Genomic DNA, 27673 nt, shown 5'->3' with positions numbered 1-27673 from the left:
TTGGCTTTTCATAATCCTGTTGGCCACTCAGTCAGCTGTACCAGTATGAGTTCTTATATACACCAGCTGTTTAGCTCACTCATGCAAAACTCAAAGCTACAGTGATCTTTATTTGGAATGGTTAGGGCTGATGTGCTGTAACTGAAGCATTTGAGATGTAGAATGCATCTAGGTTTTAGTTTACCCTCATCACAGCCCTGTTGAAAGCCACCAGACATATTCCCCAGCAGCATGTATCTATCACATCAGTGATTCTGAAAAAAGATGAGCTGTAACTGCCCTACTCTGATAAACAGCTCAGTCTGATTTAAAGGGCACTACTGTATCATAACTTATTTCAAACTACTACCTCTGCAGTCAAAAGGAAGTGATGGATGAGTTTTTACATTATTTCACATTTGTCACTGCATGCTAGTCATAGCTTGTGTCTGGCTCAAGGTTGCAATTAAAGATGCACTGTATCACACTTCCTATTCACTGGCACATACGCTTTTACTGTTTAGACTGGGTATGTATTAGTCTTTCCTATGATAAAGGTCAGGGGTTAAGCTGTACTAGCAAGGATAGGGACATTAGATCCAGTGAGAGGGAAGACTTTAGTGTAATTTTTTTTTATAAGTGCCACTTTGTTTAAAATGGTACCTTTGGCCTTGGTGTATGTTCACTTACATTTCACATCAACCCTGGACCAGAAACCTCCTGCTCTAGAGTAAGTCACATGTAACTTACACAAGCTGAGACAGGCAGAGCCCTGTCTGTTCTTGCTACAGAACAGGAAATGAATGAAAAGCCAGAGGCACAGCAGTAAGTTAGGAGAAGGCTTGTGCTGAATTCAAGATTCTGGGGAGGCTTGTCTCATTTATGTGAATAGCCACATCTCATTTCAAATATTTATTTAGCTATCAAAAGTGCAGATTAAGCCAATATTGCTTGATATCCCGTATTAAAGTACAAAAACATTATATACAGTTAGATTATAAAAAGAAAAGCTGTGCAGGATGCCATCCAAGTTGCTTAGAGGCTGAAGGAAGGATCTTACTAGTGTATTCTTTCCATGGAGAAACCCCAGCAGGGTTGTAGTTATATGAGAATGGTCCAAGAGTCACAGACCTTTAGAAAAGAAAGTGCCCAGTCACTTACAGGTATAGATTATGCAACAGTAATTATAACACTAGAACAAGGTCAAGCCTCATGGGCATTAATGCTAAGAGGCACCTCCTAAGCTTTGGTTTGGTCTATTCACGGAGAAACTCAAGAGGGGACCATGCTATGTCTAAACGTTATGTTGATTTCAGCGCAACATTTGGGACTTCTATAAACAAGCTTTCAGTACGCTTAAATCAAAATGGTTTCACAGCTTGTTACTGAAATGAAAAGAGTGGTCTTGTGGATTTAAGCATTCCCTGCAGCATTTGCAATCCAAACTTTGCAGCAGTGTGCTAGTGCAGGAGAGCCAGAAAGTAAAACACATGAGTCAGTTTCACTAGGTTGTTTAAGTGAAGACAACTAGAAAAAAGGAAACAAAGATGAAGAGTAACTTATATTTTAAAGACATCTTTGGTTTCAGTAAAATAGCCTGTTTGTTTAGGATATAGATAATTACTTAGCCCAATAGTTCCATTTGTGTTACATGGCATGGGAATACATACTGCATATCATACATGTAAAGGACAAGTAGCCAAATTAGACAATGGAATGAAACCCTACTGTCATGTTCCTCATAGAAATGCCACGTTTTTGCAAACCCAGAAGCTTCCCAAAAGGGGAGTGTTGGGGGGGTGGGTTTGTAGGATAGCAGCACAACCTTTTAAGTTGAATAGGTTGATTTGTTTTTGCCTACTACATGGAGAAGCACACGTGAATGGGGATGCTTCCCCGAGACTCCCGTGGCAATTTAGACTCACCGGACAGCTCATGAGAAGATTGTCTTCTCCCTCCATTCCACTAGTGATGGAGAACTCGGGATTGTGAAGACACTGATTACCATGTTCTGTTACACTGTCTTCTAGAAGTGACCGGAGCTTCTGTTCTGTCATACCCTGAGACAGAAATAGATTTAAAAAACTCATCTTGTGCTTTTAAGAGGATTTTCTTAGGAGTTGCTTTGCAGCAAATTTACTTAACTCTAAGAACTAGCATTTCTGACTCCACATGCTGGACGATTCACTTCAGACGCAAGCTACTACACTGGGTTTCTTCAGCTTTTTTTTGTTCTTAGTAGGAGAGAGAATGTATAGGCCCATATTTTCTCCCAGGCCCCTGCTGCTTGGTTCTCCAGTCATTCCATTCAGTGGACTTCTGGGATGGGCTCTACAGACCACAGTTTGAGAACCACAACTCTGCGTAGCCACTTTCCCCTCAAACTTGTATGGGTGCAAAAGAGGACCAAGACAGAGGGCACAAAAACATGAACACACCATGTCAGCATCATTCAAAACAGAGAGGCAACTTTGCCCAGAATTCTCAGCTGCTACAACACTTAAATGCTAGTTTACCTGTGTGCTGATGTATAATCCACACTGGCATAAAACCAAATGACTCATCACAGTCAGGCTATTCCTAGAAATAGAACACAATGTGAGAGCCTTGACAGAAAAGAGAAAACACTGAATTCCAGCAAGACTGAAGTTAGATTTTAGAAGCATCTCACACAGGATTTGTGCCTTCTGAGTAACTAACAATCAAACCCTTACTAGAGAAAGAGGTTTGCTTCCCCCCTCCCATGCAAGAGGCCAAACTGCATCTGCAGCCAGAGAGAATGACTATTTATCAACTCATTGCAGAATGCCCTGTGCCACTTATGGCTATTTTGATCATCAACGTACTCCAGTGGTCGCCAGCCGAAGGACCACTGTGGCGGTGAAGCACCCGCCGAAATGCCGCCGAATTTCGGCGGCAACGCCTCTCGATGACGTCGCTTGTCGACCACAAGTAGTGTCAGCGAGAGGCGTTGCTGCCAAAATTCAGGGGCAACGCCTCTCGATGACGTCGCTTGCCATCGCCAAGCGACGTCATCGAGAGGCGTCCCTGCCAAAATGCCGCTGCGGCGTTTTCGCGGGTGCTCTCCCGGGGGCCAGGACTTGGGTGCATTAAGATGCGCCCGCGGGCACTGCGTTGGGGACCCTGGCGTACTCTATAGTATGCTTCATGCAACGAATGGTACGGAAGAGAGGCATAAAGCTGAGGTGTTCAAGTCACGTTACACACAAAATATGAAGTTTGGTCTTAACTTCTTATGGCATATTGCTGTTAAAGGCCTACTTAATTCCACAGCTGGCTGCATTCCAGTGATAAGTGAAGAGCTCCATATATCTCTTTTATTACAGCAAGAATGAATGAAGCCAGACTTAATCAGCCAATCACCAGTTGTTAGAAAACATGCATAAAAAGATGTTTAAGCTTTGACAACATCATCACGTACTTGGGTGAATTCAGGTCTACTGGCTGGTGAGGTAGTTAACATATAGCATTTGATGGCAGAAACACACCTCACCTTTTGCACACTGGACAGATAATCTTGTTGCCTGCGTCCAAGCTGTCAAGCATTGCATTGAGGCAGTCCTGGTCAAACTGCAGACTCCGTTCATATTCTTCTATTGTCAACTGTTCTATTAAAAAACAACAAAAACCAGTTGCCATTGGCTACGGACCTAAGACAAATGTCAAGATGAAATTGCTATGGCTGTGCAGAAAGAAATCTGGGTTAGTCACTATTTCTAACTTGTCTTTCTTTGGATCAGCTGCAAAAGCATTAGGGGATTCTGACAAATCTTTACTCATGATGCACACTGAAAACCTTTAGATGATCCTAATCTAACTGCCTACTACACCTTCCATCCAAAGATCTCAAAAGTACTTTACAAGCATTGATCAACTGCACCTCACATCTTCCTATTTTATAGATAGGGAAACAGAGATTGTAATTTGTTCAAAGAGTGTCAGAGCCCAAAACTCCTGGATCCCAGCTCTGTGCTCAGACTACTCCCATTTCAGATAATACAAAAGGAGATTTGTTGTGTGCCATTATGACGGTCATTTGGTCGTTGACTACTCACGGGAAAGTCAAATTAGGGTGAGACAGGCAAAAAAAATAAATAGTTTATATATTATCAGGTTTCAGAACACTTGTTCTGTATTAAAGATAATAGAAAACATGAAGGTTAATGGAAATACTGGGACATTTTTTAACATTTTTACTTATCCAGCAATGAATCTTCCAACCCTTCAGAAGGGAACTAAAGCTCTCGCGAACAGTCCAAGCTCATGTTCTTCACTGGCCTCTCACACATCCCATGATTTAACTCCCAACTCTTGGAGTTGTAACAACGCAATGCTACCAATCACATCCAACCACCTTCCAGGATCCCAAAGCATCTGAGATCATGGATTTTTTTTTTTTTTTTTTAAGAGAGTCCTTTGGAAATCACATGATTTCCAAGCCAAGAAGAAAGTCCAGCCTCGAATAAATGGATGACTAGGATTTCAGGAAGGTTAAAAATGGCTCACGGAAGGTATTTGTATGTGTCAGCATCAAGAATATGTTTTTTGAAAAGCTACCTTGTGAGATCAACTCTTGTTGGATTTCCTCCAGTACTGCTAGTTCATCAGGGTACTCCAACATCTGAAACATACATCAATCAGTATTCCTCTCTTTAAGGCAAGTGGGGGAGCATTATTTCATAACCTCAGCTGGACAGTACTGCATTAAAACAATCCAGTGTTATCAAACAAGTGACTCTGCTGCCTTTGCAACTATATAGTGGGAGTTTCCTGAACTTTCATGGTGTGTTTGCAGTTAGCAAGCAGAGGTTTCCAGACTCTTTTAAAGCTAAATAGAAGTTTCAAGGAAATACAGCCCCACTCCCCTTTAACATCAAACCTTAACATTTTATACCCATTTGTAGATGTGTCATTCTAAGAAATTGGACAAACAACACATCTTTAAAAACCAGGCACAAAAACAAAAAAACCATCCAGAATCACAAGATTCACATGCAACTGGTGCTGAAGGGAACTTCCCATTCCTAGCTACAAGGGACTGAGTGGCAATAGCTCCTGATGTTGGATCCTCCACTTATATGGCTGAAGCAACTCAAAGCTTTTCAGCTGTGCAAATCTTGACCAGCCAGAGGCATGAGATCCTTAAAGCAGGGCATTACAGCTAGATCCCTACTACCCAGAAAAGGTGAGAAGGGTACTCGATATAAATAACAATAGATGTACATTATCTTGAGATGAGAAGATGGAGGGCTGTGCATATCTGCAACCCTGAGATAGCACCTGATTAGCAGAGAGAAGCCCGGGAAGTTTAAAGATGATCCCCAAAGCAAACAGGCTTTTGAAAGTGTAAGGGCCTGCACGTAACAGGAATGATCAGGCCCTTTAGAGAGACTGAAGTGCTATAAAGGTTTAGTCTCTTAATAAACATTTCTCTGGTTGAGGACGGAGATGCAGTTTGTAACATCGTTCGATGGGGAACCCATGTATACGGCAGCTCCAAGATGACGTGCAAGAATCCGGCTCACTGACCTGTGATAGCGCTTCCTTTCTCCTGAGGGAGGGCAGGCTTGCATTCACTGACTGCAAGGCCTGCCACTCCACCTCCATCACCTCCTGCACGAGAAGAGCGGCCCTCGCATTGCAGTGCACGTTCTCTCCAGCCTGGCGGTATCTATCCAGCAGCTTGGCACGACTGTTTTTAAGTCTCTCCACACAGCGCTTTGAGAGAAGAGAAAAGAGATGATGCAGGATTCATTAGTGTCATGCCTCTTCTTTTGGCTGGACAACAGGGCAACCAGACACTAGTTTTATAGCTCAGGGATGTAACTGAAGAAAACTGAGAAACTACAGGACTATAATAGCAACATGTTTTTTGGAAATCCAACCTGCCAGCTGGAGCAGGTGGATAGAACCAGAGACCAGTCAGGCTCCTACACCATTAGCAGACAGGAGGGCCAGAGCTTAGGTTCAATCCAGTTTGGCTAGGATCTCTCTCCAGTCAGAAGGTGTGTCAAGGGAAACAGCTGTATTTTCTGCCCAGTCTCCAATACACAGGGACCAAATTTTTATGGTGCTGCTATGATAACCCCATGTGTGTTGCCAGGTCTCAACTCAGATACATACTTGGCTAGCAATTCTCTGGCTTCTTCTGGCTAGCAATTACTTGTTCTGCCATCAGCCAGCTGTATATACTGTTCCCACTCCCTTCTCTCTCTCTCTTAAAAATAATCTGGAGTTGGTGGTAAGGGGATAGGAGAATTGACCTGAAATCAGAGCCTGACAATATTTATTTCCTAAGGTTGTCCTACTGGCAGTAGAAACCTAGGAAACTCAGAACCCTCTTCCCCCACTGCCACTAAAGCACACAGAAGGTGAACATTCAACTCTTCCTTCTAGGTAGCTTTCAGGGTGCCATTGAAAACAAAGCAGTGGCCAACTTATATCTGTTTGAAAATGGTCCTACTGGGTTCCAGGAGGTGGGCTGGCACAACCCCACCCATGGCTAAAGGGCCCTCCCCCAGCCTACGGGGGGGAGCCACTGAGCCCGGGACTCAAATGATTATGGGGACAATAGAAAAAAACAAAGGCAGGTGTGAAGGTCAAAGGGTCAAAACAAGGGGACACTGAGCAGAGAACCCCGGACCACACTCACTGCTCCTCTAAGGTGTCAAGGGAGCCAGCAGATGCTGCCAGAGGCACTCTGCCTGGATGTGTGAATGGCGAGAGGATCGGAAATAGGCCCCACAGTCACAGGATACCCCCTGAGCCAACATCCCCTCCCTGGTGTTGTAGACAGCCACTTTGGCCATCGCTCGGAGGAGGTTGCCGGGGAGGTACTGTGACTGTGGGGCTATGGATAGGGTGTGCACGTATGAGGTCAGGGGAGATGTGCAGGAGGAGCCGGAAAAGGGGCTGCAATCCGATGCGCTCAAGGTAAACAGGTGCCAGGGTCTCCCTCACGCCACAAAAGGGACAGGCATAGGGACTGGGGTGAACCGCGAAAATGGTGTTAGGGAGACAGCCCGGCCCAGTGCATAAACACTGGCCTGGTGAGTGAGAAGACCTGGGTTCTAGTCCTACATTTGATCACGTAAGCCTTCCATGCCTCAGTTTCCCAGGGTGGAAGATGGTGCAAATGGGACTCTACCCGCACCACTACAGTGTCTATTACTACGAACAGGTCTCCCCCCCCCCCCGGGCCACCCAGCCTGTGGGCGGGGGAATCCCGCCACCTGGATCTCTCACCCCAACACCGGGCCAGGCCGAGTGCAGGGACCCCTTCCCACTTCTTTCCTGCCCCCCCCCTTCAGCTGCAGCCGGCCCGGGGCAGGGGCCGGAGGGACCCAGGCGCGGGGGGCAGCCCGCAGAGCCGCCCGGCGCGGGATGGGGGAATCGTTACAATGTATCCAGTGCCCGAACGCCGGGCTCCCCCGCGTTCTACGGACCGGGGGGGGGGGCACCCTTCCCTCACCCGGCGGTAGGTCTCCTTCCAGGGCGGGGCTGCGGCCCCCTTGTAGAGAGCGCGATGCCGCTGCCCCAGCGCCTCCATGTCACCCGCACAGCCCAGCCCAGACGGGGCCCCCGTGCTGCGCGCTGAGACTTGTAGTCCCGCCCTGCGCCCCCCGCCCGGTGCACTCTGGGACGTGTAGTCCCGCCCTGCGCCGCCCGCCCGGTGCACGCTGGGAATTGTAGTCCCGCTCTGCGCCTCCCGTCCGCTGCACGCTGGGACGTGTAGTCCCGCCCTGCGCCGCCCGCCCGGTGCACGCTGGGAATTGTAGTCCCGCCCTGCGCCGCCCGCCCGGTGCACGCTGGGAGCGGTAGTTCTGAGGCGCCAGCCGGCCCCTGCGCGCTGAGTGGCGAGCGGAGCCCGGCGCAGTTCCGGGGCGGGCGGGCGATGGCGGCCGAGGGGGAGCCGGCGGACGAGTGGCGGGCGGCGCTGCCGCACCATGCCGTGCTGTGCCGGCTACGGGAGCAGAGCGCGGAGAGACCCAGCCCCGCCGGGCCCACCCGCAGCCTCATCTTCGGGCTGGACGCGGACCTGTTCCTGTGGGACGCGGAGCGCGGCGCCTTCTACACCCTCAGCCTGCGGGGCCTGAGGGGCGCGGAGCCCGGGGGGCTGGGCCGGTACCAGGTACCGGCCCGGGGGTGCCTGAGGGGCGCGGGGGGCTGGGCCGGTACCAGGTACCGGGGGCGGGGCCGGGGGTGTCTGAGGGGCGCGGAGCCCGGGGGGCTGGGCCGGTACCAGGTGGCGGGGCCGGGGCCGGGGGTGTCTGAGGGGCGCGGAGCCCGGGGGGCTGGGCCGGTACCAGGTACCGGGGGCGGGGCCGGGGCCGGAGGTGTCTAAGGGGCGCGGGGGGCTGGGCCGGTACCAGGTACCGGGGGCGGGGCCGGGGCCGGGGGTGTCTGAGGGGCGCGGGGGGCTGGGCCGGTAACAGGTACCGGGTTGTGTGTGGCCCTGTCCCATCCGCTTACAAGTCAGTGAATGTTTCCAGAATACTTCGTGTAATGTTCACTCCTGGCTCTGTAGTACTTTTTAGTGACCTATGTATTAGTATTAATGTTTCACTGTAACTTTTTAATTTTCAGACCCTGGTTTGCATAAATCCACCCCTTTTTGAGGTCTATGAAACCCTGTTAAGTCCCACACAGCATCATGTGGCGCTCATAGGCATTAAAGGGCTGATGGTACTGGAGTTGCCTAAACGCTGGGGAAAGAACTCAGAATTTGAAGGTGGAAAACCAACAGTTAATTGTAGGTAGGTTATATTTCAGTCAGATGTTTAACCACATTGTGTTTGGACACTCTTCATGTGTGAGTCTCTGGGCTTTCCCAATCAAATAAAGTGGTGCAAAAAAGATCTAACACATGTGCTGAGTGTAAGATACAGAGCAGAAAATAGGAAAGAAGAGTTTCATAAATAAGGAGCAGAGTATTTTGAAGATTTCCATTTGAACTTGGTCTGATGCGGGGGTACGGTACTTGTTCCGAGCTGAGTCAAAGGCTAGTTGGGATTATGGGGCTAAGAGCCTTCACAAATTCAACGAGCATTGTCACAGAGGACCTTCTAAGACACAGTTTTCAAGTTGTCCAGTGTGCCTCACAGGCAAATTGGGATACCAGAGAAATGGTGTGATGGAAATAGGTTCTCATCCTCATTCCTAATGGACAAAATATTCACATTGCATGAGAATATAGGCGGTGGTCCAGTTAGTCTACTCTCCTGTCTCTGATAGTGGCCAATAATAGATCGTTTAAGGAGAGGCGCAAGAAACCCGGTGGGGGAGGTAATTATGGGATAACCTGCCCCTGGGGAAAGTTTTTTGTGACTTGGGATTTGTATCACTTGAACTATCATACTATCCTCATCACTTTTGTTGGCAGTCTTGGAAGAGTCTAAGGACTGAATAGACAGGGAAACTTGACCTCCTTAATGCTGCTTCCTTTGGCTCAGGAACGTTAGCTTGCCCTACTGCTTCACATGTTAATTATTTTGTGTGTTGTAAATGGAGAACTTCAGCCTGAATAAGTGAAATAGAATGGCACCTTCTACTTGTACCAAATTAGCAACGGGAAAACTGAGTGTGAAAGGGGGATCATAAGTCCTTCATGTATTTGTATTTAGAGTGTAAAAAACAGTGTCACTCGGTGTGGGATGTTTTGACCCATGGCCACATGGATCCCAGAGACTGAGCCTAGCTTCTACCATTGCTGCTTTGTGTTGCTCAGGCTGCTGATTCTTCTCATCTCTGTTTGGGTTAAACATGTCATTGTTTCTGCCTATGTTTTGTGACCATGGTAATATGACCACAATAATTTAGGATTTTTGAGTTGTTGCATTTCCCTTCAAACACTTGTGGAAGTGATCATACAATGAAACTATTCTGTTCCTGATTTATAAATAGGTGTGATAGATATCTGGGTCCAAACATCTGTTAGAATAGAAGCAGCACTCTCACAAGTACATCTAATAGAATGATTTCAAGGGTCAGCACACTTGTTTCGTCCACTCAGTAGTTATTTGAACGGATAGGGAGAGAACCCATTCTTCATGCTAACACGTATTTTACTCAGGATTCAAACGTCGATCTATGGTGCTGGTTATAAATGCTTATAAGGATTTACCTTTAATCACAGATACATATGAAGTGACTTATTTCAAGAGACTTCAGATTCTATCTGGACTGCTGATAGAATTTAGTTTCCCATTAAAGGGACATTGCCATCTTGAAACCTAAATCAGTTTAAAACATGAGTTAAAAGGGGCTTTAAGATCCTACACCTGTATCCCTGAGCATCTGCCAATTTTTGTTTCTGGTTGTTTCCTATGTCTTGGAAATTTTTCACTCCCTGCTCTTGTGTGAGGGGATGAGGAGGAAAAACCAGGTGAAACTTACTAGTGATACAGTCTAGTCAGACAGTGCTATCAAACATACAAAATAAACTGGAAAAAATATTCTCATCTTTGTTATAATAATCTTAGATATTGTAACAGTAAAAGAAATTTTCAGACAGAAGGGTCATGTGACTGTAAGTTAAAGATTGCCCTTAAACTTTAAATACAAGCAAAAACCATTTTGAGACTTAAATCAGGCTATTCCCCCACAAGTTAAAAGCAGTCTGTTTTGATGGTGTGCCTTTAATAACAGGATTATAAATTTGTTATTGTAGCACCATTCCTGTTGCCGAAAGGTTCTTCACTAGTTCGACATCCCTGACCCTAAAACATGTGGCCTGGTATCCCAGTGAGACATTAGAACCACATGTAGTGCTGTTGACTTCGGATAACACTATAAGGTAAACCTATTTCTGTTTGCTCTTCTGAATGTTTTTTCTAGTACAAGAACTAGTTGTTTACTGTCTTATGTGTAAGCATGCTTATGGAATTAGTGGAATTACCACATAAAAATAGCATAGAAAGAAGTTCAGGATGGTAACTACTGATGTACTGCAGGGAGTCGTCATGTATGAAGTTAATGACTAATGAAAGTATTTATTGTTTGTTCTTCTAGGATTTACAGTCTGAAGGTGCCGCAGACACCTGTGAAGGTGATTGCTCTTTCAGATGCTGAGGAGGAGAGTTTAATGCTCAATAAAGGGTTTGTGCAGTTTTTAGATTTTGAAATGCTCTCAACAGGATAAACTTGCTGATGTACCAAATTTTTTTTTGTAGAGATGGAGAAGTGCCTGGAGAGAGAGGATGGCGTAAAGTGTTGTGATAAATTTGCCAGTGGGGAATCTTATTTCCTTCTTTTCCATAGCCTCTTCCCAGCAAAGTAGCTGAACTTCTTTCCCTGCCTCACCATTTTAGAGGGAGCAGGGGAGTAGCTGTCTGCAACAAAAGCATAATACTTTGAAGTTACTATAATGTCTTAAAGGTTAAAAAGGGACTTTTTGGAAGAGAATGTAACAGGTGGAGCTTAGCGTCCTATCTTGTCTCTGACCTAGTTGAAATGGAGACACCTGTTGCTCTCCAACAGCCAAGCCATGGCTTAATATATTGCACTGAAAATACCACTACATCCTCACCTCTCCGAGTGTCACATATTTGGGGTGGCTGGCAGTTCAGTTTCAGAAATGGAGTAAGAAATCAGTAGGTTCAGTGGAGGGGAGAGGAAAGATGCTATATGCAGTGTTCTCTTCAAACAGCCCATCAGTCAGAGTCCCTGGAGCCAGGAAATGAGACTGTAGCATATGCATTTAATTGAAGAGAGGGCCAGTACCTGTCTTTAGGTTTCTATTGCAGAAAATACTGTTGGCTAAAGGACCGATCCATAATTGTAAAACCTTAATCACATTTATCTAATGTAACAGTAAATGCTACTTGAAATGAGGCCAATAACCGTGTGCAGTCAGTCATCACTAACTGTAATTGTTGGTCTGTCTCTCTTCCTTCCCCAGGAGAGCGTACACAGCATCACTAGGAGAGACTGCAGTGGCATTTGATTTTGGGCCTCTGGTATCTGTTCCGAAGAACATAGCTGGGCAGCGAGGGAGAGAGGAAGTATTGGCATATCCACTATACATATTATATGAAAACGGAGAGACCTTTCTCACATATATTAGCCTCTTACAAAGGTAGGGACTTAAAGTACAATGACCAATTTTGTTTATAATGCGATTCATGTAACACTTCTATTTCATTTCTGTGCAGATTGATCTATATTTTATATCAAGATTTGTGCCAGATTCAGGAGCAGATGCTATATTGAATTCCATCATTTTATATTGTAACCCAGGCTTATTCAGTGTCGGTCTTTGTGTCTGTCTAATGGTTGGACCACATAGAGCTTTCAGTCTCTAGTCTTTGAGCTAATAGACCTGGACCTTGAGCCCAGGCAGTAGAGGCTCATTGTTTTAGATCCAGAGGTCCTGGGTTCAGTCCCCACTGCTGATAACCCACTTTTGTGTCACAGTACTTAAAAGGGATACTCTCAGATCAAATTTGGATGGAAAACTAGGGTTTGGTTAAAAATCAGCTGTTCTAAAGGTACCATATTGACTCTTGGGGTTTTTGGCTCCTAGTGTGTGACAAGCAGGAGCGCCCATAGCTCAGAGTGAGGCTGTGCTTCAAAGAACCTTTTGAGATCTTAGGGACTTCCAGTCTGGGTCTCATTAGGAAGGTGCTAGAATAGGATTCCAGTCAAGTGATAGGTTGAGAGATGACAAATTAGGTTATATGAAAGAGATATGCACCTTTAAGACCTATAGAAAGGACACCTAAAAATTGCAATCTAGATTTAATTAGATATGCAAATTAAAATTAAAAAAAGTGTTATATTTAGGTTACAAACACTGCAGTACGCATCCTCCTAGTGAGTGAGAAATAATGTGAAATTGACGAGAAACTGCCTATAAACAAAGGTGAAGCTGCCTAGTCCTGTTCATAGCCCAACCTGAGAGCAATACAATTAAAAAAAAACCCAAAACACTGAAAAATAAATTCTTAGGTATTGACATTTGTTCATAGAAAATTAACTTGACTGTCTCTTTAAGCACGTTGTACAGCCCTTCGTAAAGGGGTGTGGCACTGTTTATTGACACCATTGTCTGATAAGTGTGTTAGTCTGAGACAATAAAAGATTATTACTAAGATTCATTCCTTTGTGTGAGAGCACCATGCAGTGCATGTAGCCCAGGACCTTTAATTTTCATTAGGTTGGATTTCAGATTGCCAGACTTGAGCAAGAAAAACTAGTAAACGTTTTTTTTGAGTGTTATGATTCCTGACGTCAGGAATCATAACACTCAAAAACCAGTAGGAGAACACTTTAACCTGTCTGGTCATTCAATGACAGACCTGCGGGTGGCAGTTTTGCAACAGAAAAGCTTCAAAAATAGACTCCAAGGAGAAACTGCTGAGCTGGAATTGATATGCAAACTAGATACAATCAATTTAGGCTTAAATAGGGACTGGGAATGGCTGAGCCATTACAAACATTGAATCTCTCTCCCCTTGTAAGTATTCTCACACTTCTTATCAAACTGTCTGTACTGGGCTATCTTGATTATCACTTCAAAAGTTTTTTTTCTCTTACTTAATTGGCCTCTCAGAGTTGGTAAGACAACTCCCACCTTTTCATGCTCTCTGTATGTGTATATATATCTCCTCAATATATGTTCCATTCTATGTATCCGAAGAAGTGAGCTGTAGCCCATGAAAGCTTATGCTCAAATAAATTTGTTAGTCTCTAAGGTGCCACAAGTACTCCCGTTCTTTTAGTAAACGTATGTGTTCCCTAGCTGTTGTCCTTGGTTTTTATTCTTTCCCAGGAGATTACTGGAGACAATTTTGGAAACTTTGGGTCTTAGTCTTCCAGTAAACACTTCTTTGTTTCTTCATTGCAGCACTGGAAAACTTGGCAAGCTGTTGGGCCCATTGCCCATGCACCCCACAGCTGAAGATAACTATGGCTATGATGCTTGTGCTGTTCTGTGCCTGCCCTGTGTTCCCAACATCTTGGTGATTGCCACCGAGTCAGGAATGCTTTATCACTGTGTGGTACTGGAGGGAGAAGAGGATGATGAGCAAACGGTAGGGTGGTGTTTCCTAGGAACTATCATGTCATTTGTTCCAGTGGTGGTCTCTTCTTTGTGTCTCACATCCTCATTTCCTGAATGGAAACATTCAAAAGAAATGTTCATGTTGGTTCCTTGCTAATCCGACCAACATTTTAAGTTAAAATAATACCTAATTATTCTATTTTAGCCAAAGTGGTGGTCTGATTAGCAAGGGGCCAACATGAACATTTATTCTGAATATTCAGTTTAAACTAAACCAAACTATAGCTTGATGCTTATTTATTTTCTCAGAAATGTGGCACGTTTCTTTTAAAAATATCTCCTTTAAAATTATTAACTCTGATGAGAAACTGACATCACTAGCTGCAGAGGTGACACTAAAGATAGAAGAGCATCATAAATTCATGGGGACTGGGCAGGGACCACCTTGCTTGATTTATGAAAAGAGCAGCTGCTCTGGAAAGCCTCTTCAGCACCTCCCTGCAGGCTGTAAGTAGTGACTGCTAGGGGCTGCCATTCAGGAAAAAATGCTGGAAAGACCCTTCCCAGGCTAAGTAACATTTTCTTCTTGCTATTATAATGGTATTGTTACTAGAAAGATGTTTTACTGATGCATTCAAATACTTTTTACAGTCAGAAAAGTCTTGGGACCCAAGATCTGACCTCATCCCTTCTCTGTATGTGTTTGAATGTGTTGAATTGGAACTTGCACTGAAACTGGCATCAGGAGAAGAGGAAGAGCCTTTAGAATCTGACTTCTCTTGCCCAATTAAACTGCACAGAGGTAAAAGTGAAATTAATCAATTCTATTGCTGTTTTAATTCACTTTATTTCAAAATTTAAGTAGTGTAGACCTTATCGCTGTACTCGGAGCAGTGTTTTGAAAACAGTTCCTTAGAGTCTCTTGAAGCTACCTCATCTGTTAACAGGTTTCAGATAACATTTGTGGTTTTTTTTCTTTTATTGCTAATTTTAAAAAGGAAGTCTCATGAGAACACAATGATGCTGCTGTAATTGATTTTTAAATGAATCTAAGCATTCAGTACCTGCTATCGCTACACAGCACCGGGGTAGGAGTTGCAGCTCTTTTGACTTAAAAAGAACATAAGAAAGGCCATACTGGGTCAGACCAGTGACCCATCTAGCCCAGTATCCTGTTAGTAGCCAGTGTCAGATGCTTCAGAGGGAATGAACAGGACAATTTTGAGTTATCCATCCCCTGTCGTCTAGTTCGAGGTTTAGTGATACCCGCAGCATGGGATTGCATCCCTGACCATCTTGGGTAATAACCACTGATGGACCAGAGATGTCCTTGCACTTGTTGTTCTGATGGCTACCATTATAAAGGATACGGTGAAGATATCTAATGTTTTCTTCCTCTTCAGTCAGGTTGTGCTGAGTGTGAGTTTAAAGCCTTCTGCTACTAAATATAGAACTACAGGGTGCACATGCATTTCTGCAGACTTGCTGAATGCATGCTGCTAAAGCATGAGGACAAATGACAAGCTGCAAGGCTTGTGTTATGTAGCTGAGATCTTGGAAATTGGGTGGGCATAAAGTATAGCCAGGCTTTATTTGTTTAATAAAGTTAGGAGTAAACTGGCACATGTTGCACTAAGATTCCATATGTTGTTTATAAAGGGTTAAGAAATGGTTGTTGTAAAGTCCAATAGGCCAGTAGTTAGCTTAAAATTACCTGTAACCTCTACTAAGCATATCTGTAACATGCTTATAACACCTATTTTATTAACTCTTCATGATCTGGTTATAAATGAAACTAATTTAAAAAAAAAGGCACCGATTCAGTTGGTTGGACTGAGTGCAGGAAAGGGACTGGGTAGCTCTTGCAGTGTATTAATGCAAAATAGATGAAGGGCCAATCCGAGTAGAGTGCTGAACCTTCAGCACTCGCTGAATATAGACATACAGGAATGATTGTGTTGTTTTTTTGTCCTAATAATATAAACTGTTTCATTTTCAGATCCTAAATGTCCCTCTAGATATCACTGTATACACGAAGCTGGTGTGCACAGTGTTGGACTAACATGGATCCACAAACTTCACAAATTCCTTGGGTCAGGTGAGTAGTGAAATTGTCTTCCACACGAGGGGAAGTGTGTTCGTTTATCAGACTACTTCCTTCTGTGGAAGGTAATTGTTTATCAGCGACTGGTATCTGGTCGTGGTATTATCCAGAATGTGTAGACCTCCCCCCTGTAAAGTGGTTTGTAATTTCAAGGATCTTGAACATAATGCATTTGAAACAGTCTCCTGTCTTTGTAGATGAGGAAGATAAGGACAGTTTACAAGAACTTGGAGCAGAACAGAAGTGCTTTGTGGAACACATTCTTTGTACAAAGCCATTGCCATGCAGGTAGGAACCGAATGTCCTCCATTTCCTTTGAGTGAATAAATGTTCTGTTATGTGTATTAACTCTCAATATTCCTTCTGAATTAATTAATTTGTTGGCTGAGCTGACAGAATCCAAATAATCACAAATGATTAAACTGTGAGCACCAAGGGTTGGTATCTTAGGGTTGAGTGTTTACCCCAAATGCATTCTAATACAGAATTAAGCCTGAAATTCCCACTTTGGTAGTATCTGAACCCCACCCATCCAACCAACAAAAATTGAGAGATTATCACCAACATTAGCTGTCCTAGTGCAAGACTTAGGGGTTTAATGGGACTTTCTATCATACCTGAACACTAAAACACAGACTGCTTTTAGACTCTCCCTCATAGTATATTTATGGAGTGTTAAAACTCGGACACAGCCAATAAAAATAACTAACTTCAAGCCAGCAAAGCATCCCTAATTTGGTGTGATGTATTACCTGCTGGTAAAGAGCCAGTTATGCTCTATGATGTCATGTATTTGGATGTGTCCACAAGCTGGTTTTATTTCATATCTTATATAATTTGCATGAGAAAATGGTGATTACTTACAAGATGGTTATCTGAGGGAGTGCAAGTATGCTTTAACTGTAAGTGTTTTGTGCACCTTATTTAAGAAAGATGTCCTAAGTCAATGAAACATTTGGCCTCTAAGTTGATTGATGTAGATAGATACAACTTTCTGGATATATTCTTACTGCACTGACAAAAGGTGTTTTGAATTATAATCTATTTATTTCCCCAGGCAGCCTGCTCCAATTAGAGGATTTTGGATAGTCTCTGACATCTTAGGGCCCACAATGATCTGCATCACCAGCACCTATGAATGTATCACAAGGCCTCTTCTGTATGTAGTTTTCTTACATAATTGATTTAAAATTCGTGCTTTTCCCTTGTCTTTAGCTCTGTTCTTCAGTTAGTGCTTCAGTGTCTCAAAACTTGTTTTCTGTTCCTCTTGCCAGTTTAACTCTGACTTCTGCTCTTCTTTTTCATATTTATCATTTTTTATTTCTTTTCAAATAGAACAAATATACCAAAGTGCAAGTGTTCTAATATACAAAGTAAGGAGGGTTAGGATAGAGAGAAAGGAGAGGAAGTAACATGTCTGCATTAATCATAGACCTCTAACATCAGCCCAAATTGCTTTTAATTTTTCAGGCATTCCCCTTCTGTGGAATGTCAGTTGTTTGTTAGCTGTGAGGTCACCCTTAGCAGTGAACCAGGTATCAATGTTGGGTGGGGATCCACGTCTCCATTTTTTTGCAGGATTAATCTTTTTAGTGACCAAAGCTGCACATTGGAACCTTGTTACCAGGTAACCTGCAGGTGACTACAGTACTTCTAAAACAGACTTGAGCATGACAGCTTATTTCTTTTTAAATAACTCTTATGCTAAGAAAATGCCAGCTCAGCCAGAAAACAGTCCAATTGACCAAGTTTTATGGGGCATTTTGAGGAATAATATAACAAACCTGGAACCACCTTCAATGCATAGGACACCATAGAATCAGTCTTTGTGTTGGCCTAAGAAGCATTAGCAAAGGATTCTTGAAATACTGCTATACTTTCCACCTGGTGATTTCAAAGTGCTTTACAAACATTAGGACCAGCACCTGGAACTAAATACATTTGAGGCAGTATACACAATTGTCAGACTGCGTTTAGGGGCTTAATCTTTCCACTGGGTTTGTGAAGTCTACAGGTTATGTGTGCATGAAGAAGAGAATAGAAGTCCTTAGAAAATCACTATCAAGGTGTGGGGATTTTGGTATTTTCTTTAAACATAAGGGAAAAATAAAATGGCTCAAGCTAAATAATTCTTAGAGATTTTTTTTTTTTGGTAGTTTGTATCCAGATCTTGTTCAAATACCAAACTAATATTCTGCTTAGAAAAAAAAAGCTAGTTCCATGACTTTCTCATTTACATTTTCTAAAGTGTTTTTCACTGGGATATCCAAGTACTGTCTAGCAATCAAAGATAATCCTGGCTGTGACTAACATGGCAATCTGGCAGCTTGCTGTCTCTGGCCCTGTGTAGAGACAAGTAGCATTTTAGGTTTTCACTCTGCCATGTTTGACTTCAATTGGAATTGCCATAGAGTTGAAACAATTCCATGAATGTGCCTGTCAGACCCTTTGGATCTAGTGCTCTGCTACTGCGTGTTGCACAGGTCTTGGTTCATAGCAGTTCTGTTAATACCACAGTAGATGGAAGCTTTTCCCTAATGTGTCTCAAACTGATGTCATTTAAGGATTTTTAAATTCCATTGATATTTTAAAGAAAAATATACTGGAAACCAAGTTCTGTGTCATTAGGTATCACTTAGATGTGTGTTTTGTTTTGGCAGAACAACAGTCCATCCAGCATCCCCTCCGCTCCTGTGTACGAGAGAGGACACTGAAATTACGGTCTCACCTCTTCGTATCCTAGCTAAATCACAGCATTCATTTGAGAAGCACATCCGAAGCATCCTGCAGCGCAGCTCTGCTAATCCATTGCTTTTGAAGTATGAGATTTTTCTATATGGGACTGGAAAGGAGGGAGGAGACTATGTTATAGAAGGAATGTGCACCCTAGAACCTTTTACCTGTGTCTTGGGACACTGATATGGGGGGAGGGTTGGTATAGACTTCAGTTTGCTATGCCTAGTGTCTCCCACCCCAAACAGATTTCTGAGAGGACTTCCCAGGTTAGCAGAGAATTTAACTTTTAAAAAACACTTGCTAGTGGGATTGCATGTACACAAATAGCTTGTTCTGTGTGTTTTAAGGTCTGCTGACAAAGATGCATCTCCTCCCCCAGAGGAATGTCTTCAGCTCCTAAGCAGAGCCACACAGGTGTTCAGGGAAGAATATATTCTGAAACAGGATCTGGCAAAAGAGGAGATCCAGCAAAGGTAATGTGGTTTTTATAAACATGTGGCATATTTAATCTTGTCCTTTGTTTTTAATAACATCAGGATATGCCCAGATGAGGGATGCCACCACATATAGACATTAAAAGAAATGTTGCAGTTAACTCTAGATCCCCATCAAATATAGTATTAAGGACCTAACAGGATTGTCAGACAGCTGGGCATCTGCAAATAATCATAATGTAATGTAGCTAAATCTATTTCTGATCCTCAGTCGTGTTTATCTGAGACTAGTGATATTCCAGAAATGATAGATTCAAGTTATAGGACAGGAGTACCACACAAATGTCAGCATAATGCTTGTACTTTTACAGAAGATGATAGGTTGAAAGGAAGCATTAGGGGGGAGCCCTGCTCTAAATACCTGAAACCTACTAGCCAAACATTTCCTATTGGATGTAGTTGTACAGAATCAACCTGCCTCCAAGCCTGGGATCTAGAGACATTCACCATGGTAAAAGCTTTGCCACAAGTACTAAAAATGAGAAATTACAATGAACAACTCTTTCCTGTCCCCTCTTCCTCTTTGGAGACATCCCTTCTCTTCTCTCCTGACCTCTCCAGAGTGTCCAAGTTTTGTTGGCTTTTTTGTTCTACATGTCTCTGGAGACTATTAATCATTACATTGCCTTGTGAATGGACTGGCCTCTGACTCAACTATCATTTTAGAGTGAAATTGCTGAGGGCACAGAAAAATAAGCAACTGGAAGATCTTAAGTACTGTCAAGTGGAAAGGTGAGTTGGACCTGTTTAATTGGCTCTGTCAGTTTTTAGCTAAATCATGGAATGTTAATTGCTTTCATGTGTATAGGAATTGAATGGTTCAGAAAAGTCTTAACTAATTAGCTGGTTAGGTTTTCAGTGGGACTAACTCCATTTAGGTAACTTCACTGTTGTAGAGAACCCATAGAAGAGTTAGACTAGGTCACAGGTTTAACATCCAGCCCAGCTTTCAAAGCTTCACTAGCCCCTTTTTAAACAAGTACGTTAAATGTTTTTTTCCATAATTCGGAAGTAATGTTGACTGTTTCCCACTTGTTTAAAGGAACAGTCTGCGGGAAATGGCTGAGCGCTTGGCTGAGAAGTATGAGGAAGCTAAAGAAAAACAAGAAGATATTATGAATAGGTGAGTACAGAGATTGAAGCCTGTTGCCTCCTCAGTGCTGGATGCGACTGAGGTTCAGAACAGTGTGTGGCGGGAGGGAGAAGAGTCAGTTTGACTTTTCCACAGTACCTGCAAAGTCAATGTAACCAGACGATGCCAAATGTATTTGGCTGTGTATTGTGGGTTTCAGACCCAGTAATGAACCTTTTAGTGTTATGGCCACACCTTTTACTGGTGAAGTTCAGCAATGTTAATGATTCCAGTGGGCACAGAAGAAGCCTCAAGCCAGCAGAGAATAACGGACTTGCAGAAAGATTACATCCTTCTAGCAGGAAGGAGAAACTGGACATTAAGTATCTAAGAAATGCTTTAGCTAATGGAAAACACAGGGACATCCCAAAAGAATTCTTCACAGTAAGGGGGACCAGCAGTTACAAATAATAAACAGCCTAGTACATAAAGGGTGGTGTACAGAAGTTTTAAAAGCAGCAGAGTCCTGTGGCACCTTATAGACTAACAGACGTATTGGAGCATGAGCTTTCGTGGGTGAATACCCATTTCATTGGATGCATGTAGTGGAAATTTCCAGAGGCAGGTGTATATATGCAAGCAAGAATCAGGCTGGAGATAAAGAGCTTAGTTCAATCAGGGAGGATGAGGCCCTGTTCTGGCAGTTGAGGTGTGAACACCAAGGGAGGAGAAACTGCTTTTGTAATTGGCAAGCCATTCACAGGCTTTGTTTAATCCTGAGCTGATGGTGTCAAATTTGCAGATGAACTGAAGCTCAGCAGTTTCTCTTTGAAGTCTGGTCCTGAAGTTTTTTTTGCTGCAGGATGGCCACCTTTAAATCTGCTATTGTGTTTTAAAGTTACCTTTCACTTTTTTTTTTTTGTGTATAAAGGATGAAGAAAGTGCTTCGCAGTTTTCATTCTCAGCTTCCAGTTCTGTCAGATAGCGAGAGAGACATGAAGAAAGAATTACAGACGATACATGATCAACTGCAGCACTTAGGAAATGCTATCAAACAGGTGAGCATGGGGTGGCACTGAAACTTGAAGATAGGTTTTCAGCAGTTATGGGCAAATTGACACACTTCATCTGCTGCTGCTCAATTCCTATTCTCTGTCATATGCAATGAAACAGTGAACTCTTGAATGTTTCATAAGATTTCTAATGAGTCCATTATTCCTGCTACTTCTAGGTGAAAATGAAAAAGGATTATCAGCAGAGAAAGATGGAAAAGGGGATCAGTCCACGAAAACCTACCATAACCCTCAGTGCCTACCAGAGCAAGTGCATCCAGACAGTTCTGAAAGAAGAGTAAGTTAACTTTTTTCCAAGCTGGGTTCTTTGTGCTTTGGGTTGAGTTTGTGAGTGTATTCAACTCCCAGTCATTGAAAGATGTCTATCACAGGTTTAAACGCCAAACACTGCCATTAGGCTAGACACACTGATACTTAGGGGTTTCTCTTCAAAGCTGGCAGCTACTTTATTACCAATAGCTGGTAACTTATGTCATCTTATTCTGTAGCTAGCTGTAGAAACCTTGACGATTTGACCAGAAGTAGATGGGTCTGAGCTTACTTTAGAGAGCGCTATTTATCTGAAGCTTCCCCATAGTGCTGTCTTGTGTTCCTACTGAAGCACAGCTGCTGTGGCATTTAAACATATGTCAATTGTAGAGAGTTTGGAAAAGAATAGACTCTAGAAAACAAGTTTTCTAAAACTCCTGCAAAATCAAGGAATAATGGTCCCTAAGCAAGTTCAGTATTTACTTGTAGTTAACATGCTGCAGCCCATGAACCTTAGATTTAGTAAGCTGGATTCTATTCCATCTTGCACAGCAACCCTACTGGAAAATTTTAGGATTGTCACCATGGCTGGCCTCACAGTTAACCAACCAGTTTTATGAGATGCTAGCCAGCCAAATTGTTCAAGAATTACCTTTAGCATGAGCTTTTTAAAGCACTTTGTAAGCCCTTACCTTTAATACCACCACCTCCCTCTTTCAGTGAAGAATGGTTTTTAGTTTCAGGAGCAGTGGCTTCCAACCAAGGCAAGTCCTGCCACATCCACCCCGTCAGAATTACAGCATTGTACAATTCACTTCATGTCTACTTTCTTGCAGGGGAGAACACATAAGGGAAATGGTGACACAGATCAATGACATCAGAAGCCATGTGAACTTCTAACAAGCCACTGATTAAGTCCCCACAATAGAGAGGTTGAAATGCTTTTGACATTGCAGCAAGGAATATTTTAAGGGGGAGAACACACAACCCACATCTATTTATCAGTAACAACTGTTTGTGCTACATAATATGCTTTTTATTTCATATTTTGTAAAGACTCAGTATTGAATAAAACACTTTTGATAAGAAAAGATCCTTTTTACAAGCTCAGTTTGTCTCCTTAATGGGAAGGGAACTTAACATTAAGCTCAGTTTTACAGAGAGGATAGCTGTAAGTATTAAATCAGTCTAGAAAAAAGGTAAGATTTAAGAAGGGAATTTTTACTTCAGCAAAGAAAACTCTAGGGTCCATAGCCCCCTCTGGCAGAAAGCAGATTAGAAAAACCAGAAAAGCACACACTTCAGCAGCTTTTGTTTAATTTGGACCACTTTCTTCATAAGGACACACCTTCAATACAGTTAACAAATGGTTACATTTGAATTCTGTAGACAACAGAGTTCTACATCCACAGTTGCACAGGACAGCAATGGCTTGGTTCACTGAAATGCAGTATTCACTTCCAAACACTCAGTTTGCCTTTATCAAAAGAGAATTTAGAGGCCAGTTGTATTTTTACTGTAGGATGATTTCAAGGGATTGAGTATGGATGCTTGACTTCTGCTAAAAGTTTTAAGAAGAGGTAATGCACTGCTTGACCATGGTATGTGCAGAAAATAAAGCCTTTAAGGAAAGGAGGGGTACTAGACAATCTGTGCAACTAGAACCTTCTTTTTGCAGCATAAGACTACACAAGTGTTGGGAATACTTCATGAAACTCACTGAATAGTTTTCAGTTTACAGTCTACAGTGAACAGTCCATTTTCTAAATTACATGTTTTTGCTGTATAGTAGGTAACATGTTACAGCTAGTGCATGTTAGCTAGAACTGTAAAACTAACCACCCTCCCATCAAATTGATCCCAGGAGCTTCTATGATAGAGGGATAATTTTCCTGCTACAGTCTTATGGATACATGCCAAAATTAAGATGCTTTATTTGCACTTAAGGGAATTTAATCACCACATTTGGCAGACAGCTCTCCAGAGGGCACCTGAGTTTTCTGTGTTTGACTTTTCCTGAAGAAATCTTAGTTCCTCATACCTTTGGGCCCTTCTAGCTAACCCAGCACTAGCCCCACAGTCTAACAGCAGCTCAGCTATAGGGCCTCATTTATGTTTGACAATCTAGTTCTCTAATCTTAGTTGTTGGCACTGCAGTCAACTACTTCATCTTCACCAAGCTGCCTAGGGCCATATTTTCAACAAAAGCTAGAAGCCTTTTGTTTTTTTGGACTCTATCCTGCACACAGCTAGGGGCCCTGGGAGCTCAGATTAGCAGCTGAAGGGCCTCATGTCCATACTACACTCTACCTTTAAACATTGCTACTCCATGTTCCCTCTTCATTCAATTCAGCTTTTAACTATTAGGTACCAAAGTGAGACTGGAGAATACAACATCAATATTCATAGCTGTCTGTGAATATTACAAAGGTTGGGAAACTTCCACAAAAAACTGAAGTGAGGTTGCTGCACTGAATCAATCAATACACTCTGTAAAAGCAAAAGATATAATCATCTAGTTCCCCTTCTCAACTACGTTCCTTCCAGAGCCTGTGTACCCCTACTCTCATCCTAATTATACATGCAGCCACCTATCCAGGCTATAACAATTTAGTACACCAACATGCATGCACATTTCCATTCTGTAATTTCTATATTAGTTTACGAATGCTCACTAAGCTCACGCACTCACTTTTCCTGAAGACTGCAGCAAGACATCACAGCCAGCATCTGCACCCAAACACCACAGCTACGTGAAATGCAGTACATGGAAGCCATACTACTGAAAACAAACTGAGCAGAGTTGAGGCTGACCTGTGGTGGTAGAAGGGAGGCTGAGAAGAGGAAGTGACTCAGTGCAGAAAAGATGTTGAATGATTATTTCCTTGCTTTCTTCCAGTTTGGGATATACAGCCCAGCAACCTCACCTCAAAGTTAATTTTTGGGCCAGGCTACTAGGTTGTTTCCTCAAATAGGTGCTACAAAGAATTTAATGTTAGATTTATTTCAGCTCTCATAAAAGAGCCATCTTCCTTAAAGCACTGCTACCAGGTTTAAGTACCAGCAGAACATTAGCAACATAAGGTGGGTGAGGTAATATCTTTTAGTGGAAACAAGCTCTCACCAACAGACAGACATTGGTTCAATAAAAGAATATTACCTCACCCACCTTGTCTCTCTAATATCTTGGGACCGACACAATAACAGCCCTGCAATGTAGAATGTTAGCTAATTTCAGAGCCTAAGAGGATCTATAGGCTGAAAACAGTTGCTTTTCCTGTGCCTCCTGCTGCCAAACACAGGCCCAAATTTTCAAGTGTGTACATACAATATAGTGCATGTGCTCACTTAAGAATTGTGGATGCTTAATGTTAATATTCAGAAAGTATATTCCTACTAACCTTTCCATTAGTAAAGGCTGAAATACTGATCCAATGACAACTTCCATTCCTCTCAAAGGCCAGAACTAGTTCAGTTATCACAGGGGCCAGTTCAAATATTCAGAATTTGCAACACTTAATATAGTACAGTGGCAGATAAGCCATCATCATCTGAGAACCTGTATGGAATTCTAATTTTTTTTTTAAAAGTCTGTTATAATACTGTTTTGTATGAAAAGAAACCCAAACCTAGCACTTGTAGAATATCACAGTCTTGTTGCATAGTGTTACCTTAATGTCTAGTTAAGGGTCAGAGTAGGATTTGAGTTATTCCCTGTGTTTTAAGCAATATCTGGACACCATATTTGAGATGCATTGCACTTGAACAAAACCTGCAGCATAATGCTTTTGTGGACTGTGATGCAGGTTGCATGTACCAACCTATATTTGGCATTGGTGTGAGACTTTGAATTTTTCCTTAATTCAGAATCATCTTCCTTTTTCAACTACAAATTATACAGGGTAAAAGCTAGTTCACACAGAACGACATTCACCCCAGCAGAGATGATGTGCAAATGCCCGATATGTTGCTTAAATGGTGCACAGAGTTTTGTTAACAGTCTTAACACAAATATGGGACTAGCAACACCTCAGTTCTAAAACTGAGAAAGTATAAGTTATGGTTCCATTTTTTAAATTAAACCTGTGAAGAAGAGGTTATAAATAGTGCATTTCTTTAACCCCGGAATTTTAATCTGAAGTCCATTCTTTACTGATCAATTCATTTTTTTGGATTAACTTGTATCAGCTCCTGAGATGCACAGCTCACTCATATCCATTACATTTCAACCACATTCAGATTGTTCAACAAAAACTAAAACGGTTTAAAAAAAAGCACTGAGTTAGGAAATAAGATCAATATCCAGTGTCCTGCTAATAAATTCATATTTTAATATAAAATATTCATACAGCACACTACACCTCAGGCTGTCTGCTAGCTGAATACTGTTACTGACTATTCAAAACAGAAAAACTTCAATCACTTTGCTCTTCAATGTGTTTTGAGGGATGATATGATTTCCAGCAGCTACTTTGATTACAGTATGTAGGGGGAAATGTTCCAGATATCTATATTAGGTTAAGAAGTTGGCCAAAAGGAAAAAAAATATTTTTCAGAACGTAAAGGACTGTTTCCACTTACCGTGGAAAACAACACTGCACCCATTAGTGTTCCCATTAGAAAATGCTCTTCTACACTGCAAGGCTCCCTGGTGCTCTCTTCCTGCCCTGTGCAAAACCTTCTCCCCTCTGTCATCGTCTGCTCTTTCAGTTAGAGTTAAATAATAATTAATGTTGCTATAAAGATGAGTTAAAAACCCCAAAGGCAGCCTTGGAGCCCTGCCCATCAGGGTGTCATGTTTCAGGAAGCTGATTAATGTCTGTCAGTTTTGTGTCGTTCAGGATTGCACGGATTCTCTCCAAGGAATCTGCCTGCCGGATCCGTTCCAACTGCACCTAGAAAAAGCAACGAATACAATGAGCTGGTAAAATGTGTGTAATACTTCTCAAACCGGAAGATATGGCATTAGTGTGGATGCTATCTGCTCTGACATGCTACGTCAGCATATCCACACTGCTCACTTCTGCACATAAAACAGTGGTACTGTACTCTCAGCTGAGAAACAGTGGGCCAGCTCTGTGGTCTGCAAAGGTCTAATTCAGTTAGCAAACAGATCAGTTACTGTTATCTCTGAAAAGCCCATGCAACTTAGCTTGTAAGCATCTAGTTAGTGATGGCATGAGTTGATGCAAACCCCTACAGAGAATCTGAAATTGTTTCCTCTCTCATTTATGCAATGGTTTTAGAGTTCTTCCTTTAGGATATTCAGTATTACCCAATAGTGCTTTCTTATGCCACGCACGCGTAATGAGAGGGTTCAAGTATGTTCATTCAGGATCAAGGGGAAAAAGCATGTACAGTTACTTTACCGTTCAACTGTTATATGAAACTACTTCTTCACTGAGCCAATTCACATACCTCCACCCCCCATTAAATGTTAAATCTTAACGATGCAAGTGCAGTACTTCGAATGAGTGGTAAAGATGGACATCATTTGATGGACTTCAAAACATGAGAAAGGAGATCTCGTCTACACTGAATTTACAAAATTACTCCAAACATCAGCATGTCATATCTTTGATATACATCTTGATGCAATCATTAACAAAATGATAGATAATTAAAGTGTTTAAACAGGGTAAATATTTTTTGGGGAAAACTGAGTAGTGGCGGTAGGGATCTAATCTTGTTTAAATCCCATCAACCCACAGGAAAATAAAATACAGATAGCCTATTTAGGTGTCGGAAATCAGAGAAGAGAACTCTGCTAAGAGCTAGACATGTGGAAAAGGCAAGTCATCCCAATACACTGCAGAGAGTGTGTATTTTAGGTTTAAAAAGCCACTACTTTAGCACTTTTCTAACTAGGTGATTCATTGCTGCCACATATCAAGCACAGTAACCTGGTGGTTATCAATGTACCACTCAGTGACATACTGGCAA

General features: G+C 42.5%; 3 protein-coding genes across 10 annotated transcripts in view; 1 reads left to right on the top strand and 2 right to left on the bottom strand.

Moving 5' to 3' along the window:
- Nucleotides 1-11: 11 nt before the first annotated feature.
- On the bottom strand, nucleotides 12-7607 carry RPAIN (RPA interacting protein). Of its 4 annotated transcripts, none has more exons than XM_044994146.1 (7): nucleotides 7472-7607; nucleotides 5530-5718; nucleotides 4558-4621; nucleotides 3494-3611; nucleotides 2496-2559; nucleotides 1905-2039; nucleotides 12-1110 (listed from the first exon to the last, which is right to left on the bottom strand). In XM_044994146.1, exons 1-7 carry the CDS (start codon nucleotides 7547-7549, stop codon nucleotides 1081-1083), a joined length of 678 nt encoding a protein of 225 aa, XP_044850081.1. In that variant the 5' UTR covers nucleotides 7550-7607; the 3' UTR covers nucleotides 12-1080. The 4 variants fall into 4 exon arrangements, with proteins under 4 accessions (XP_044850081.1, XP_044850082.1, XP_044850079.1 ...); XM_044994147.1 differs by having other exon boundaries at nucleotides 13-1110; nucleotides 3494-3608; XM_044994144.1 differs by lacking the exons at nucleotides 12-1110; nucleotides 1905-2039 and adding an exon at nucleotides 2056-2363.
- Nucleotides 7608-7879: 272 nt separating this feature from the next.
- On the top strand, nucleotides 7880-22821 carry NUP88 (nucleoporin 88). Of its 2 annotated transcripts, none has more exons than XM_044993340.1 (17): nucleotides 7880-8131; nucleotides 8587-8756; nucleotides 10670-10795; nucleotides 11011-11097; nucleotides 11900-12076; nucleotides 13847-14033; nucleotides 14654-14804; nucleotides 16002-16100; nucleotides 16304-16394; nucleotides 17164-17265; nucleotides 18767-18925; nucleotides 19190-19315; nucleotides 20003-20068; nucleotides 20379-20459; nucleotides 21340-21466; nucleotides 21640-21758; nucleotides 22567-22821. In XM_044993340.1, exons 1-17 carry the CDS (start codon nucleotides 7895-7897, stop codon nucleotides 22628-22630), a joined length of 2169 nt encoding a protein of 722 aa, XP_044849275.1. In that variant the 5' UTR covers nucleotides 7880-7894; the 3' UTR covers nucleotides 22631-22821. The 2 variants fall into 2 exon arrangements, with proteins under 2 accessions (XP_044849275.1, XP_044849276.1); XM_044993341.1 differs by lacking the exon at nucleotides 7880-8131 and adding an exon at nucleotides 8285-8309.
- Nucleotides 22822-23029: 208 nt separating this feature from the next.
- RABEP1 (rabaptin, RAB GTPase binding effector protein 1) overlaps nucleotides 23030-27673 on the bottom strand; it is a 78531-nt gene continuing 73887 nt past the window's right edge. For all 4 annotated transcript variants that reach the window (XM_044993338.1, XM_044993334.1, XM_044993337.1 and 1 more), the window contains one exon: nucleotides 23030-26625. In XM_044993338.1, the coding sequence (XP_044849273.1) occupies nucleotides 26524-26625 (102 nt within the window). In that variant the 3' untranslated portion in view covers nucleotides 23030-26523. The remainder of the gene's footprint in view (nucleotides 26626-27673) is intronic.

The sequence above is a fragment of the Mauremys mutica genome, chromosome 19 (assembly GCF_020497125.1).
Source record: "Mauremys mutica isolate MM-2020 ecotype Southern chromosome 19, ASM2049712v1, whole genome shotgun sequence".
NCBI lineage: Eukaryota > Metazoa > Chordata > Testudines > Geoemydidae > Mauremys > Mauremys mutica.
The sequence above is the reverse complement of the archived record's forward strand: the minus strand, read 5'-3'. Positions and strand labels throughout refer to the sequence as shown.

Bases quoted from the DNA above. Each gene is read 5' to 3' on its own strand.
- RPAIN (XM_044994144.1), bottom strand. From the start codon at position 7,549: ATGGAGGCGCTGGGGCAGCGGCATCGCGCTCTCTACAAGGGGGCCGCA. The intron at 5,719-7,471 runs GTGAGGGAAGGG...CTTCTCTCAAAG, and splicing joins GGAAGGAGACCTACCGCCGG to CGCTGTGTGGAGAGACTTAA. The intron at 2,560-3,493 runs GTGAGGTGTGTT...TTCTATTTCTAG, and splicing joins ATCTGTCCAGTGTGCAAAAG to GAATAGCCTGACTGTGATGA.
- NUP88 (XM_044993340.1), top strand. From the start codon at position 7,895: ATGGCGGCCGAGGGGGAGCCGGCGGACGAGTGGCGGGCGGCGCTGCCG. The intron at 10,796-11,010 runs GTAAACCTATTT...TTGTTCTTCTAG, and splicing joins ACTTCGGATAACACTATAAG to GATTTACAGTCTGAAGGTGC. The intron at 14,034-14,653 runs GTAGGGTGGTGT...TACTTTTTACAG, and splicing joins AAGAGGATGATGAGCAAACG to TCAGAAAAGTCTTGGGACCC.